We start from the raw sequence: 17914 nt of genomic DNA on the forward strand, positions 1-17914 counted from the left end.
ATCTCATTGGTTCCCTTGCTCTCAACCCCGCCTCCTATCCCATATCCTATTGGCTGTATCCCTTATCCCCAACTTTCCTATCCCCACTATAAAATCCCTGGACACCCTCAGATCCTTGGCTCTTCGTCCCTACCCTTTCACCTGAATAAATCTCTGCACGGAACCTATACGAGGAGTCCCTTCTCTCTGCTTCTTCACCTCCACCTGCTCAGAGACAGCTCCCTTGGCTGAGGAGCTCATTCCCTTCTGCCTTTTGTGTGAAGCCACCATAAACCAGTCAGGTCTCAGCTAGACCTCTGGGCTTCTCTTTGAGCTAGCGCGCAACGTGACAGTCCTGCACCTGGGTCAGGGCAATCCCAAGCACAAACAGAGACTGAGTGGAGAGTGGACTGAGACTTTCTCCCAGGGGAGAAAGATTTAGAGGTGTTTGTGAGTGAAAAGCTCAACGTAAGCTGGCAGTGTGCACTTGCAGCCCAGAAAGCCAATCATACCCTGGATTGCATCACAAGAAGCATGGGCAGCAGGGCAAGGGAGGTGATTCTGCCCCTCTACTCTGCTATCATGAGACCCCACACGGAGGGCTGTGCCCAGCTCTGTGACCCCCAACATAAGAAAGGCATGGACCTATTAGAACAAGCCCAGAGAAGGGCCACTGAGATGATCTCAGGGCTGGAGCACCTCTCCTATAAAGACAAGCTGATGGAGTTGGGGATGTTTAACCTGGAGAAGGCTCTGAGGACCTCATAGCAGCCTTCCAATATCTAAGGGGGCCTACAAAACAGATGGAGAGGGACTTTTGACAGGGGCATATATTGACAGGACAAGGGAGAATGGCTTCGAATCGAAAGAGAGTAGGTTTAGATTATATGTTAGGAAGAAATTCTTTATTATGAGGGTGGTCTGAAAGAGGTACTGAAACAGGTGGTCGAGACAAGTTGTGGATGCTCATCCCTGTAAGTGTTCAAGGCCAGGCTGAATGGGGCTCTGAGTAACATGGTCTAGCAGAAGGTGTCTCTACCTGCTTCTGGCAGGGGATTGGAATTAGATGACCTCTACAGTCCCTTCCAACTCAAACCATCCTATGATTTACAAGCTAAGAAAAAAGTCAAGATGGATGATGCTACAGTGACCATCTATGCTAATATACAATACACATTCCAGTGTATCCACTGTATCTGATTCAACAGGAGGAGTAATAGAATGGATGAGGCCATGCTATTGCCTTCCTTTAAAGCCACCTTTCCTGCTGGGGAACCACTTGCATTATTTTTTCTGGTAGTCTGCAGTACTTCTAGTAAGTTCTCCCCAGGCCACTCATATACCTTTACACTGGCAGACATGGCTCAAGAACTTATCATGCTTCAATTGCACTAAACAACACGAGTCACAAATTTTAATGAAATTTTAATGTGTGAACATCCTTGAGAAAGCAAAATAATATGAGAGCTCAAATCAATGGTTGAAAGATTAATGGAACTCATGCAGTCATAGAAAATTCTTGATTATTTAGCAGCACATATCCATAGTACAGTCTCTAAAAAAATATGAGATGGTTCCTGAAAACTACCACCATCAATTAGTAAGAAATCACACATACTACAAATGAGATAGCAACTAGTCAGAAACAACACTGCAAAGTAATCCTGACCAAAACAAAGATGGATGAGTGGGGAGAAAGAGTGAGAATTTCATCTGGGACTAAAGGGAGAAAAATCCATTATTTATGCTACTTACTCCTGTAGGCTGAAATATCAGTCCATCCACTTCATGGCTAACTTCTCTGGCAAAGTTTCCTTCCAGGAGCTGTAGAACAAAAGAGAAAGAAATCCTTTTTCCATAGAGAAATGCACATCAAAGTGAACAGTGGTGGATTATATGCTACTACTGCAATCGTTTGCCAGTAAACAGCTTATTTGTGCTTTAACGTTAGAGCTTGGGAGATGTCAACGTCAACAAAGTAGCAGTCTCTGCAAAGAATACTCAAGGCTAGAAAATGCCTTTGTCCAAAAAGAAATACTTAGAAACCAAGATGATTCTATACACTAGAAAATGAAGAAATAGCAATTCTAATACAGGACACTACAGTCATTTGTGGGCAAATTAAAAAAATCTATTTGCCATTTTAACATGCAAGTAGCACTTACTTTAGATTGAACTTATATCCTGAAAAATACTTCAGGGCATCATTTGAAATTCATGTTTGACAGACTTTCTAACTAGGGCATAAACCAGTAACACAGTTACTTGAGTGTAAAACAACTCTTTGAATTAATTTGTATCTTGAATATTCTATTTTATGCTTTCAAAGACTGTGAATTCCATATGGAGGTAAATATATCCATCAAGATGCATTTACCAGAGAAAAAAAACATCTAATTAAACAAACCACTGAAACCAGATAGTCAACAGTTATGAGAATTGATTATAAACTTCCATATTAAATTATGACTTGCCCAAGGAAAAGCAAATAACCAAGGAGAATTATAACTGACAAGTAATAGCAAAAATTAGGAGAATTACAAAAATATCTCTTTATTAATTTCAATTTGTGTTTTACTGTTGAGATGAAGAATCTGTCCTGAAGTTGTAGGTACTTTTAGCAATATTTGAAAAACTTTGACATAAAAGTAACCACATGGTGATAAAACATAGAAAATACAGAACCAGTAAATCACAGCCAGTTTTAAAAGCATCATTTTGGCCTGGTCTGCTAATTTTGTACCATTTCCTTTCTAGAGCTCAACTTAATGACCTGCTGACCAAATTACAACTAAATTATTCAAATTAAGTCAATAAAGTATGAAAGAGCTGAGAATTAACATTTGTATCCTACTAAGGCTGTACAGCTAAAAGCAATGCACTTTTCTGTTTCATGGATCAAAAGCCTGATGGCCAAATACTAGGAACAATAATAATTCAACATATTTCACTTAAGCCTGTAACTGTTTGCAAAGAACAACTGATCATTTTGCTACAAAAAGCTAGCTTCTTCTCTTACCCAGTCATTAGCCTAGATTTGTGCCTATAGCTCCAACAACAAAGAAAGCTTTCACTATTCACCTTTTAGATACAATTTAACTGCAAAAAACACACTATTGAGAGTACTCTCAAGTGGAAAAATACTTTAGGAATATTTAATTCTGAGTAAGGAATTATCCAATGAAACACAATTTTTCAGAAGAGAAAGCTCATAACTGAAACTTGAAGCTACAGCCTGCTGTTATAACCTGTTGCTATCTTGAAATTTACAGCTGAGGCTCACAATGTAATGCATCTGCTACCATATGTCTACACAAAGTAACAATAAAAAAATCCCAAATTCTTTCATAAATCTATTGTTAGTCTTTGCTTTTATTAAAGCAATGGAAAAATATTTAAACAAATGTCAAAAAGTATTTTAAATTGTGGGTTTTTAAAATTTCTACACAAGCTAAGTCTTCTGTGGATCACTTGGAAGTTACTTTGCAGTTCCAAAACTGACTGGCCAGTCATCTGTAATAAGAGTATGCTTCAAACTTAAAAAAATGCACAAGACTGATTTCATTAAATTCAGGTACCAAAAAAACTCTCCCTGAATACTAATAATACTAAGGAATAACAATATTTTTAAAATAAAATTTTTAAAAAAACAAAAACAACGCCCCACAAAAAAACCAGAAACTTCAAATTAGTTGAGACCATACTTTTTAAAAATTTCTGCCTAACTTATCAAAAGGCATTAACCAAAGTGACAAAGAAAAATCAATCACCTCTGTTTCTGCTTCTGTTTTTGAAGTTCTTAAGGGAACTACAATTTGAGGACACAGTTACTTCGGTGTTGGAGCCTACATAACTGAATTACGTATTCCTTCCCAAAATAAAACTTAAGACTATAGAAACAATCTTTAAATTTGGAGTATGTAGAAAAGCATAAAATAATTATTGTGCACTGTTTGGCATGCAACTCTCTCCACTATGGTGAACATGCAGTTTTAGAAAACTACATTAAAGTACTGTTGCAACTTGATGAATGGAGAGGAAAATATAAATTAAAAATTTCTCATTTCAGAAATACCTTCTGATACTTTTCATTCACTACTTAGCCAGAATTACAAAATGTAAAGGAATCCGTCTCATCAAGCTGCCACCCAGTTTCAGAGTAAAACATGTTCTCAGTTTGGAGGTCCACAGTGTTCTCACTAAGCTTCTCCCAAGTGACGGGTTAGATATCAAAGACAAAAGGATTTTAAACCCACAGCAATCCTCAACAGATAACTACACTTCTTTGTACTCCAGTTATTCTGCTTTCATTCTCATTAGGTCAATTACATGTATTTGAATGATAACACTCTCTCTAGAAAGGAATTTTGACTAGAAAGGATTAGCAACTGAGGGGAGGGAATTCAGGAAGGAATGTACATTTTCTCTGACCTTATTCCTCATACACTCAAGAAAATAAAAATTTTCTTGAGAATTAAACTGTGTAAAGGTTGTCTGTGAACAGCAGAATACACAGACATTGAGTATTGCAGAAGGTTTGGAATGACAAGGAAATGAGCAGAAAAGGAATGTTTGACAATACAAGCAAGTATTTTTGACACTAAGGAAGTTACATTTTTCAGTTTATGAACTTCAAATGCAAATATCATGGTTCATCTTTTAAAAAAGGTTGTTCAATGTTCCACATGTTCAAATTTTTAATTAACTTGAACAGAACAGTCTTTTTTAATCGGCGCCATGATAAATGGCACACCTGCTTGACTGGGATGACTGCCATGGGTAAGATAAAGCGCAATGCATCTCAATCACATTTTATAGACGATGGGTAAATGATGCATGTGAACCAGCTCTTCTGGCATCCAACTCCTTGTAGCCTCGTGGCATCTATTTCCACCTGAGATCCCGTGTGTTCGCTTCTTTCAGCTTCCTTCTTCCCCGTGAACATTGCAATAAGCCATATACTCATATTACAGTTTATTATTTAAAACTTTCCCTTTCATACTTTTTAACTAAATTTAAAATTATTGCTACATCTAATAACATTCCTCTAAGCAAAAGAATGGTATAATTGCATGGATTGAGTGGAGCTGTATGATGAGTAACAGCATTTCTCCTTGCTCCTTAACCACTGAGATGAAGAGCAGCAGTATGTCACCAAAAGAGCGCTAATAACTCGCTGAAGCTGATTTTGCTAGAATACTGAACTAGTCAGCAGTTCTTCTGTGGAAAATTGAAAATTCACGCTTTAGAGATCTCTCTGTACTTATACCAACAAAGAAATCACTTTGCTCCTTCAGCAGGAAGACAAGAAAACTGAGGTGCATACAGATTCCATACAACGCTAGTAGGTTTTCATTAGTGTTTCGGTATTTCTGAGGCAAGACACAAGATTCTATGAGTTTTCAGATATTACATTATTTATAAAATAAAAAAGTTCAGCAGGTACTACTGTGTCTTTTCCTTCCCCTCACCAAAAAAGAAATAAAAATCTCACGGAAACACAACACAATGTGAGTTATGAGGATTCCAAAACATAATGATGACTCTACAAAGTCATACTGACTTTCTACAAAATAATTTTACTAAGGTCCTTGCACACACATAACCATTATTGACTCCCGTGTCACAATATGCAAATACTGCTAACCATTTTGTCTGTATTTCTGATTCATAACTGACACTGCTTGTTAGCCTCCTGAAATACTTAGGGATACAGAAAAAAATCCCTTTGAATGTTACAATACAAGACAAATGTCCCTTTTCCTTGCTTTCTCAATTTCAGAACTGCTATATGCTTCACTTCAAGTCAAGATAGAACAACTCTGCCTGCACTCCCTATGGAGTTTTCCAGAGCCACCTTCAAATTACTGATCATCTGGATCTGTTCACTCTACAGAGAGAGCTGTGACAGGGAACATACTTCATTCAAAAGTATTAGTTACAAATAAACTATTAATTGAATTGCCAGTTAGCCAGAATATAAAACACCTTCAGACATGGGCCTACTGTCATCCCTAACTTCACAGAGTCAGCATCTTTACCAGCTTAGGTTTCAGTCCAATTTAAAGACAATCCCCTTCTCCAAGGATGACAGCCCTCACCATCAGCCTCAAAGAAATTCTCATATCCTGACAACTGTCAAGTTTTATAAACATGAGCTCATCCATCTCTGTAAATAACCTACTACATAAATCTTCATAAATCCTGTTTTTGAATGACATCAGAAATCCCACAGAATGATTATGTTAAGATCAGTTAAAATAATGCAAAAATAGTTTTCATCCCAACTACCACATTTCCCAAAAATAAATCAAACTGTATCAGGCAATGATGGAGCCATCAACCAAACTACTAACATTCTAAACTCCAGCTTTCAAACATTACATTTTGAAAAGGAGGCCTCCTGGAAAAGAATTAAGCATGCGTGTTGTGGGGTATAAGCTTCCTTTCAGACAATACATGGGCCGCTGTGCAATGCTTGAAAATATTATCAAAGGTAGCTTAATGTCAAGTGAGGGAAGCTGGTCCTCTAAGCTATGGCTATGGTCTCTGCTCCCTCCTCCTCACCAAAATCTTTCCAGTTTCCCCTGTCCTGCAGCATCATGTCTTCTTTGGTTTGTTGGGTGTCTAAAAGCAAGAGAAGGTATCAAGAACAGAACAGCTGCTTTCAGTCTCAAAGCAAAAAAGCATCGAATAGCATGTAACTATGCCATAGAGGGGAAATTTTTCATATATTATTTAAAAATAAAACCCAGAATCTCAAACTTTCCACAAATGGAAGTTGGCTAGTTCACATTTTAACAGAAATAGAGCCCAAAACAAAGTGTTAAGAGAAGTTTTGATTTTGGTTCACTGACTGAATTACTGAAAATATGTGGTAAAACTTTCAAAACAATCTTTAGTGACTTTGGGGAATTCATGGTTTTGGGAACTAAAGGGAGCACACACCTTCTGAAATATAGATTAAAAAAAGGAAAAAGCCAAAAACAAACACATGAAACTCAATCCATGCAGACTTTTATCTTTTTCACATTCAGGATACCAATGATCTCATCTAATATTGCATCGCAAGTAAAACAGCTGATCTAAACAAACGTAGTGTAAATTAACAATCTGGGAGCAGATGGGAGAGGATCAAAACCACACCTCTGGCAGTTCTACTGCTTCCTACCCTCCCTGCTCCAAACCAGACATAGCCTGGATCACCATTTCAGACTAACTTTCAGACAGCTATGAGGATGAAACCGTCTCCTCACATGCATATTTAAGTTCCTCTTCAAGTGATATGCTCAACTGCCAAGTAATTTATTTGGAAAACTGTGCAATCTCAAATTACAGCATGCTGTGATGGAGAACCACAATCTTCATTAAGCTGTCCAATGAAGTACTGCCTGTGCAATTAAAAAATTAATGCCTATTTCTCAGCAATATTTTTCTTCCTTCAACTTTTCTTCCTTGTTCCTCTTTTTAGACTCTGACCAAGACATCTCCTAGAGGTTTTTTTTAAGAAACAAGGTTCACATATCAAACATTTCACAAGGAAGCAGATGCAACTCTTTAAATATTTCAATGTCTCCTCAAAAGATATCCCACAGATACCATTTTTTAAATCAACTGAAACCATCCCATTTAGACTAGACAGAATATTCCAGAAGGGCCACAGCAGCAAGAAAAAATGCACTGCCTGTTCTCTTCCACAGGAGTCTCCTTGCAAGGAGATCTCTGGATACATGAGTACTTGCCAAAGTATTTGACCAGCCAATGCCTCATTACAACTGGCTGCTTGCCTCAAAGTGGCTCCTTCCAAGTACCTCTGAAGGTCCTGAAATCACGGCCAATGGTCTCAGGGGTGTGACTTAACACATGGTCATAAAATAAAGATTTCTGCTTCAATGTTAGCATTTATTTCCCTCACAAAACCAAAAGTGATCTCTCATTTATAGGATTTCATGTTTTGCTACAAATGACCTATAAAACTGTTGAAAAGCAGATTTTCGATAATTTAACAAGACCTGGTTTCCTCTGCATGAGTCTCATTTTGAAATCAAAATATGATATGCTACCTTACATCAAATAAATGAGTAAGAACAGTATCAGCTGAAGTGTATCTGCATCAGGGTAAAGTCCAAGTCTATAATGCATTCTCCTCCATTATTCATTGTCTTTAGCTATACTTATCTTACCAGCAACAAAAGGCAAGAAAGAAAACACACCATAGTAACTGAGAATACAGCCAGAAAACCACAGCTTATACTAAATATTCTTAAGTTAATATGCTACAAAAAATCACAAAGTTACAAAATATTTCCTGACCCATGCCAATAATCTACAATATGCATAAAGGAAAAGTAGGATCAAAAACTGTAGAAAATACATTAAAAACTGAGCTCTCTAAGAAGTAATTGCTTAAAGAAGTTTCCTATGCTAATTAGGAGCCAACACATATTGAAGATAACTGCTCCATTTTTAGTAAACCAGTGAAATTTTCTACTTTGCCCTAACTGCATAAGGAACACAAAGTATAAACTTCTCACTTGCTCATTACTTAAAAAGAAATTTCATGGTTTTTGGCTGTAAAATCAGGGCTGTAAAACTGTATGAAAATCCTTTAAAAAAATTCATGCTCAAAGCTCAAATCCTAGCTTTCATACAGCCATCCACTCAAGATGCTAATTCTAGACAAAAACAGAGAAAAGCTGCAAACATTATTTTGTCTGTATGAATAGGTACATCTTGAAAGCACTTGATGTCAACCAGTAACTCAGTAACTAAGCAAAAAGAGTAAAACTAAACTCCAAAGGTTCACCTGTTTAACAAAATCACCACTATTTTGAACTGTATAATCTCTGGCAACAGCTGAATCATATGGTGATGAAAAATATACCAAATGACTGTGTAAAGACACCTGGGAAATTTTTCAGTTGATAAAATTTAAAAAATATACTTTTTATAAAATATTATTTTATGGAAAGCCTTTCAATTTGTTAATTTACTAGATGCTCTGAAATCAATCATACTGAAAGACTAAAAATAAGCTCTTTACCAAGTTAATCATACAGAACATTTTGGCCCAAAAGATATGAAAAAACACCTAATTATGGCAATAGATTTGTTCCCTATAAGAATGAAGCAGATAATGGCAGTATTGTGACACCAGTGTTCACTAATATGATCAAGAGACTAATTATTATCCATGAATCATTTGTAGCATTCAAAACTTGATTAATGTCAGGTCAAGTTTAGCATGTGATAGGTTTTATTAGTAATGCTCAGCTATCCCACAGCCTGTCAATGTACACGAGTGCCATCTGTTAGGTGTGGGAATAGCCAACAGCCACAACAAAAACACATCGGCTACAACTGGTCACTGAAGTACGTTTTAAGAATTCCATAAGGAGTACCCTAATAATTTTAAAGACACTAGACCAGAATCCACCACAAAAGACCTGCTAAAGATAGGAAACTTGTAGCCCAAAAAAGTGAGCATGCAAGGCATATTTTTCTCATTTGGAAGTTCAGTCAAAGGTGTGTTTAATAATAATGAATACCTCACAGACTGACCAGTTTCCAGCAACAAATACTCTTTTGCAAGAGGAATATGCATAGCTTCCTCTCTACACTCCTCCATGGATCTTTAGCAAGCATTCCTGTATTGAATACAGAATATACTGCTTTACCCATCGCTCATGCTATTCAAATACATATGGTCCTATTGGCTCATCTAGCAAAACACTGTTAGAGGATGCTAAATATGAAATTCATGTTCCACAAAAAAACATTCACTGACAGCCTTCCATTTATTCTAATTACAGATAATGGCAAGAAGAAATTTTTTTGTGGAAGGCTCACTTTCTAGTATTTCCCAGCATTTTGCAGGTGGTCAGCTTTACCAGGGGTCACCTCTCCCTTGTACAGCCCATTATAGCAAGACAGGACTGGGCACTTCCACTGAACCTCCACAAGCTCTGCACTAGTAACAGTGTGAGCGGCAATGCTGAAATAACATGAAGTGGCAACAGACAGGTGCATGCACAGAGAGGAAGGAAGGTGACCTAATTCGACCTAATTCTGGGTTTGCTCGGCAACTACATACTCTCCTCTGGTCTACAACTAGTTAGAAACTCAGCAGGAGCATTGACAGAAACATTTATTTACCTCATAGCTACAACAGCCCTCTCAGATGTATTATAAACATGTTCTCATTTGATGGCCCTCTTGCATACCAAGTGGATGAAGATGAAAGGATGCAGATCTCAGCTGCCACTGGCATCTGTAGTACTTAAGTATGTACTTCTGTACTTAAGCTCCAAGTATTCTGTTTGTGAAAACTGTGATGTGCAGGCTCCCAGACTCCTTGATGTCTTGATGTAAAAGTCAAATATGCTGAACACTTGACGCTGGTAGGCAGGCCACATTTTATATATAAAAACAATATAATTCCAAGAACTACAACTACTGTAGAGCATCTTCCTCAACCCTTTGCCCATATAAGTTCACAGCCAGTGACGGACTGGGGCCCAAACTACTAGTGACTGGTCATTAGCATTCTAACTAATGACATCACTCTTCCTTATCTTTTAGAACAGCAATTCTGCAGGAAAGTCTTCACTGGAGTCCATATATTCTTTCCAGAAGAGGAAGGCAATAGAAGTTCCAGGTTATAGTCATGTGATAGCAAATGAGCAGCACCTCCAAGCAAGAAAGCCGAAGAGAGTAATCCCTTCCATCTGTAACTTGCTTTGTGTCAGATGCACCTCCTTGGAAAAAACCAAGTTATTCCACACACTGGACTTTAAGAGCTTTCCCAGTTCCTACTGGAACTGCTGCCAGCTTCACAAGGGAGTTTTACAGTCTACTTTTTTCATAGAGAACTTAAGAGAAATCATATATTTCATCTCCTGAAAGCTACTACCGATCTAAAAGATGCAAAGAAAAGCCACTTCCAGATATATGAATAGCTGGAAGTCACTGTAGTGTGTGATGGGATGCAACCTCAGATTTTAAGAAAGTCGAAGAACCGCACTAGCTTGATTTCACTACCCAGCCACATGGGAAATGAAAGCTATTGTGAACAAGAGTAAAATACACTGTGATGGTGGCAGGGAATCAAGTCTGATGGTTCTAACTTTTTTTTTAATATCTTTTTGGCTTTGCAGGTAATTCATTAACAGCACTCCTCAAATATGCTAATAACACTAGCTGTATGACATATTTTTAATTATTTGGAGACATTTTAGAAAAACCTAGAGCATGCTACAGTAAGAGCCCCACTGAGCTATCACCCATGTGCTGGTTCTGAGTGAATAACTCCAAAGGTCACATACCTAATATATTCAAAACAATACCCAAGAATAACTCAAGCACTATGTGTGTTAATGCTTAATTTGACAGCACATCTGCATTCTTGAATTCAAAATAAGCATGAGGCATTTCTCACTGTCAATCTCTTCTCAAAAATACAATTGAGAAACTGACATCAATTAACTACAATGTTTTCAAATGCTTTTTTCAAATAAGAGAAATAAGCTGCTTCAAGAAACTTTAATTGACTTTTGTGATAGCTTCAAAATCATGATGAGAGGAACACGGACTCCTCGAAGCTTTGCGGGAATGACCCTGCCCAAACAGCAATATTTCATATTTTTTCCTGATGAAGAAACAGCAATCTATTTCATAGCTTGACCATTTCATTTACTGTGCTCTTCACAGTTCTCCGTTTCAAACTACAAGGTGCCTTCATTTATTTTCTTTTAGACATTGGGATGTTACCCACATAACTCTCCTATGCTCCCCGAGCCGGCAGAACACACCCACCTGAGGTAACAGTCTTGCTGGAGCTGGAGGAGGTTTAATAGGTTCCACTAGCCAATGATTTGATTTATTTACAAATTATCTGCAATCTATGACATTCCTGAATGGATGAAAGATGCTCAGTAAAGTCTGTAATGTCTTCAACTGAGCAAGGCTCTCATCACACTGATGCTTGCAAACTCCCTAATACTCTGGATTTGACCAAATACTACATTCAATATGTTCTTCTGATGTCAAAAAAAAGAATGGCACTGGGCTGAGTACAAAGGGGCCAAGTACATTTTAATTTGTTCTCTGAATGATCTTCCACTGTTACATACGTGATAGGGTTTAATTCAGCCCCTGTGTAAAGTGTAACAACATAATCCGGTCTCTGGTTGTCAAAAATATGGATAGCTGTTTTAATTAAATCAGATAATTGAGGATTTTGTTTTATTAAGCATTTCTAATAAGACTTGTCAACAAAGACAAAACTGTATATACAATAATTCAATTAGACATAAAACTGATATACAAGAATATAAAGTCTTCATACATTTACTGTTACAATTTCTGATTCAAACTCGGCTAATATTTTGTACTAGGCCCGAAGCAGTCATTTTAATACCAAAATTAAGGTTTATGTTCTGGATGTTTAAAAAAAAGCTAATTCTTCTGCTATACAATGGCACTTGAGGGCTTTATTTCCTACAAAGCTGAAATTAAAACTGTAAAGCCATAACAGTAAAATGTTAATATTTTATTGTTTCTTTATTTTCAAGATTAATTTTATACAAGGTCTGGTTTGGGGTTTTTTTCTCAAAATTGGGCATATCACAAGAAAAGAAACAGCTACCAGCAATGTCCTATAATCTTGCACCATAATAAATTGCTTTAAATTTCACCCCCATCTTTACCATTTTCTTTGTGCTTTTATTCATTTTATCCAAATTAAGCGCATGTCTCTTGAACATCATTCCAATACGAGAAGGCTGATGGCTTCCCTGTGGAGCTGCATTGCCAGAAGGCAGTTTGGAAAGTGACAGGCTGTGAAGTGGCACAATGGACAATATTAAACAGTTGCCCCTCAATTAATGAGTGGAGTGACCCACTTAGTCACCACAGCTGAGTCTTCTAACTAATTCAGAAGATATCAAATATACAATTCAATTGCCCATACTGGCATACCAACTGGTAATTAGGTCCAAACAGATTTGCATTTCCCTGGTTTGGTAATACACCATAAAACTGAAAGAAGAAATCACTGTTAAAGACACTTTTCCTACTTAGAAAGGTGTATAGTATTTCCACTGCACAAAATACAGAAAAAATAACTTACAAAAATGTTAGAATGTTCAAATCTGTTGTTAAAATGTTAAAAGCTAAACTGAATATGTACTGTCCTGATGTTTAAAATTACAGTGTGCACCAAGCAGAACACTCCATCCATATGCCTTTATTTTTCCACTAGTTCCATTGCTATCTTTCTCACACTAGAGTTTGACAAGTCAGAATTTAATTACATATTCCACATCTGAATTATTCTACATTAATTTAATTTGTACCACTAGCAATATCTAACATGGGCCACAAGCTATGAAAATAATCCTTCTTGGAAATACTCAAGACTGTTTTAACTTTAGTAGATCATTTTCTGAAAAATGTGAAATGTAACTAATGTGTGAATAATTTCTTAAAAGAAAAGAAAAAAAACTTCTTTCCTAACCAAAATTCTACTGTGCTGTAATATTATACTTGACCTTCAACATCACAAATAGTAATAATCAAAAGCAAGTAGCCTGATCCTCTCTTGTTTACTCCAGGAAATGACAGAGATTCTTGTTCGTGAATAGGTCTCCTTAAGTGACTCCAGCAAAGCAAGGAAGCTGAGAAGTTAGCCACAGCTGAGTCAGTGTTTTTCCTAACATGAGAGAAAACCTTTTGGTGTAACCCAAATCCAAGCAAGTAGCTGCTGCTTCCCTGCCCCACAGAAAGGAAAAGGAACACTCAGAGGCAGCCGGACACCCCACCAGCACTGGCCTACAAAGCCTCTGCCACCCTCAACCTCCCACTGACAGAAATTATGTTTACCAAATAATATTCACATCGCTATAGTGCTGCATGAAATAACTCCAGTTCAAGCACTGAAGTTCAAGTGGCAGTAACCTACATTCAGCTCAAGACCTGCAGTATAGTTACCTATTTCATCTTTACAATTTACAAAGCTTCCACTTGGGCTGATTGGCTGTACCTACCTCTACAATTCATATGGTAAAATAACTTTGAACAATCAGGCTGAAGTCCTACATGCTGGGATATAAGACAGCTGCCAAGTGAAGATTTTGAATTTTAGTATAAGCATAAGGTAACATCTTTCCAGCTTCTTATTCACTGTTTGTTTACTAGGTTCCTCAGGTAAATGATTAGTTGTGTTTAGAGGAAGAAAAGCATGCCAAAAAGATTTAACTGAAGGTAACATCACCAATAACAAGCATCTAAGGGTGGAATAAGGCAATATTGCTTTTACACCATTAAACTTTTCATTCTTGCAGAGATGGAACAGGACAAAGTGAGGAATTTAAGAAATAAAGAAATAAAAGCATACAGAAGCAAAATGGTAGAGGGGAGATGGGTTAGAAAACAATTAAAAGGTGATGAGATGACAAATAGGCCAAAACCCTGGAATGGAACAGATGGAGTGAGGAATATGATGTAGGCCAGACACCGAAGAATGGCTGCCAACTCTAGGTCAGGAAATGCAGGACTGAAAGGTGAGCCAATTAAGCTACTCCTGAAGGCATAGAAAAGCAAAACAAAAATAAAAATGGAGGAAACAAGTCTTCTTGGCAATAAAAAACCTCCAGATGGTAACATTCCCTCTCCACTGAGATGTGGAATTCAAGATCTTCAATAAATAAACAGATTATTTGACACTTCTGCTTCTGCCATTGTTGCCATGCAATTCTTCTGTCTTCTGTCGCACGACTGCAAAGCTTCTCCACATGTTGTCTGTAGGCAACTTGGAGATACAAGACAGGGCTTTGTCATTTTCAGTCAGTTTTGGTTAACAACTCTCTTGGCAGACAGATGAACAATGTCTGCATATCAGGGTTCACTCTTCAAGGCATGCAAACACTATCTTACAGCTGCCTCAGCTGCCTGCAAAATACCCACATCAACATGTCAAGCAAGGTGTGCACTTACACAGTCTCCTGCATCATCAGAGATCCACAGCCACTTAATTTTCCAAAGCGAACCATCTCAACAGGAGCTATACCTTTACTGGCATAAATGCTAGACATTCCACCTCTCCTAACAACAACAAAAGCAGTTTTAAAAAGTAAAAATAAAAATCCAAGTGTCAAATGAACCAGGAGAACAAAGTAAGTCACCTGTCAGTTCACAGATTTGACTGAAAACTTTTAAGAAGATCCTAGACCATTTAATCTTCTAGCAGAGATTACCTTCTTTCTAATCCCTCTAGGACAAGCTGTCATTTTAAAACCAGATAATAGTCTAAGAACTGACAAGTCATTGACATACAGCATGCTAACATTTGAAAAAGGTTGTTCATTTGACCTGTATCATTGTTTAACCTTTAGCCCTATTGTTCCATTGAGAGTGATGGGCACAATTCTCCACGGGACCACAGACTGCACAGAAAGGAACTTTTTCCTGCTCTTACTAGACAGAATTTTCATTAGACAATGGGCTTTAGGGATGACATCCAGACTAAGACTGTTCACACAAACAAGCCTTGCAAGAGAACTATGAGTTGGTTTAAGCAAGGAAAGTCAAGAGTTGGACCATTTCCAATAATGTAATTATTTCTATGCACCTGTACTTCCTGTTCAAGATAATGAAATCAATGTCTTGTTGAAAAGCCTATAAATAAAAGGCTAAGGTTCAAAGGCTAAGTGTATGAAGCATTTAAAGCACTAACCTATAATTCAACTTCTTCCACTGACAGCTACTATCCTCACACAAAGGGTGGGAGAACTGGCAGATTTGACCATATCATCTTCTGGAGTTCTGATGCAAACCAGTAAATGCAAAGAAAGCAAGCTATGCAAGAAGTGACCAATTATGCAAGTATAATGACAAACACCAAAAAATCAACTTTGCTCAAAATGTCTAAGAGAACCTGGAAGTTACATTAAAAGGAAAAATCTATCTAGAATACATGTGTTTCCAGCTAACACTAGAAGAGTAATCTGTGTTTAATTGATTATAGAGGAAAAAAATTTTAGTGATACTGTCTTCTCCGTCAATATCAGAGTTCAACAAGGCAACATTTTTAGAGACTGAGAATACACAACCTGCTCCCCAGTGATTGTCCCTTTCTTTTCTTTGTCTTACCATTAAAACCCAGTCTTACAAAAAATAAAGGCCATTCAAACATCATAAAATAACAATGAAGGCAACATTATAGACGACACAGCCCTTATTTCCAACATCCAAAACCAAATCTCAAGACACAACTACAAATGCTGCCATACTTTATAATTGCACTTTAAAAGTGCATTTCATTTCACAGTAAATTGATTTTCAGATTAGAAAAAAAAATAGTCAGTACCTAACTCTGGTATTAAAGTTCCAAATCCATAATTCTAAGAACAATTTCATTATTGGATGCATTATATAACATAGCACAAAGTTTACTGCTGTTTCAAGTAATTACTTCCACTTTTTCACTGAAAATAACTAAGTCTACATGGAAACCACCCATTTTTTCCAGTATAATTAAAAGTTTTAGCCACTTTTTCTGCTATTAAATATAGTGCTGAGACTCCTGGCCTATTGAGTAATCTTCCTACAGTCCACACAATCTAGCACACATTTACTGATACATTATTGTTGATAAAAAGAATGGAATAGAATGTCTTATATCATAGAAAGGAATGATGGAGGGAGGCCGTGAAGAAAAAGGTCTACAGTATTCCCTTCTGTAAGGTTCAAACTGCATCCTGAGAACGTTTCAAAAATTGAAGCTTCTCAAAACAAAAATAAGATGTGATGAAGTACACTTGATGACTTTCTTGATCCCAAGCAAAATCCAGCTACACTTAAACAAAAACAAAACAAACAAACAAACAGAAAACCTGCAAAACATACTCCAAAAATTTTGATGAAACTCATTCTGAGCAGGTATGGGTTTTCCACTTTTTCAGTCTTGAATATGGTGGTGCAATCAGAGATCCTTCTCATCTGTGGCCAAAGATGGCTACCTCCACTGATCTTTGAAAACAACAAACCTTGGGGGTGACTTGATAAGCCATATCTTCTCTCAGTGACATACACTGGGAAGAAAGTAGGGAAGAAACACAGTCTTAGAAAAACCACAGGTTTTCTGAGACCACTCAAGGGTGTAAATCTTTAAAGATCTTGTCATGGTTTAATCCCAGCCAGCAATTAAGCACCACAAAGCTGCTCATTCTAGTCAAGAAAGGAAGGATTCTGTTAGATCCTTCCTAAAGATCAAAGGATCCAACTCTTCCTGGAAAAGAAGAACCAAAAAAAATGCCTATCTAAACATAAGGAGAAGATCTACCTAAGAAGGTCCCACTTGTCATCCTTTAGCATCCATTCAGCAGCACCTGTGTCTGGAGAGATACTGATGGATATGAGCACCTGTCTCTGGAGGGACTGATTGAGAGGATAGAAGGAACTCCTTGTCTTCCTGCAGACCTTGCTGTACTGTACATAGAGCTGGAAAACCCTCTCAAGACATTCATCATTGATGCAAGAGGAAGTCTGTTTGCATTTTCAGCTATGCTGATGAAGTATTCATCACTACGTTTGTTGCTATAGTTGCAGAGGTGACTGAATAAAAATAGGATAAAGATCCTTTGGGCAAAACAGTATTATTTTTAAATAGTCTTTTTTCAGAACAGGGTAATACTTCAAAACAACAGTCTATTCTGACCATACATAATGAAAAATTCACAAAGTTATGATGAATATGAAAATGCAACCCCTTTTTCATCACCCTGAGGAAGTGTTACAGGAATCACACTCATCAAGTTCACAGAAGTAATGAAATGAAAAAGATATTTTAAGGTAAGTAAGAGCAACAATAATTGTTAGTCTATATATTGATCTTTTGAGAATATATTTTTATAAACCCTATTCTTTTGAGCAGATA

At 37.1% G+C, this 17914-nt stretch overlaps 1 protein-coding gene across 3 annotated transcripts in view; it reads right to left on the minus strand.

Moving 5' to 3' along the window:
• The window catches only part of LOC121673288 (mRNA-capping enzyme), a 172218-nt gene that overhangs the window by 88327 nt on the left and 65977 nt on the right, over nt 1-17914 (minus strand). For all 3 annotated transcript variants that reach the window (XM_042046480.1, XM_042046479.1, XM_042046481.1), the window contains exon 12: nt 1735-1803. In XM_042046480.1, the coding sequence (XP_041902414.1) occupies nt 1735-1803 (69 nt within the window). The remainder of the gene's footprint in view (nt 1-1734; nt 1804-17914) is intronic.

Source organism: Corvus kubaryi, unplaced genomic scaffold (genome assembly GCF_017639235.1).
Source record: "Corvus kubaryi isolate FWS band 111438036 unplaced genomic scaffold, C.kubaryi_AGA036_p1.0 65328, whole genome shotgun sequence".
Lineage (NCBI taxonomy): Eukaryota > Metazoa > Chordata > Aves > Passeriformes > Corvidae > Corvus > Corvus kubaryi.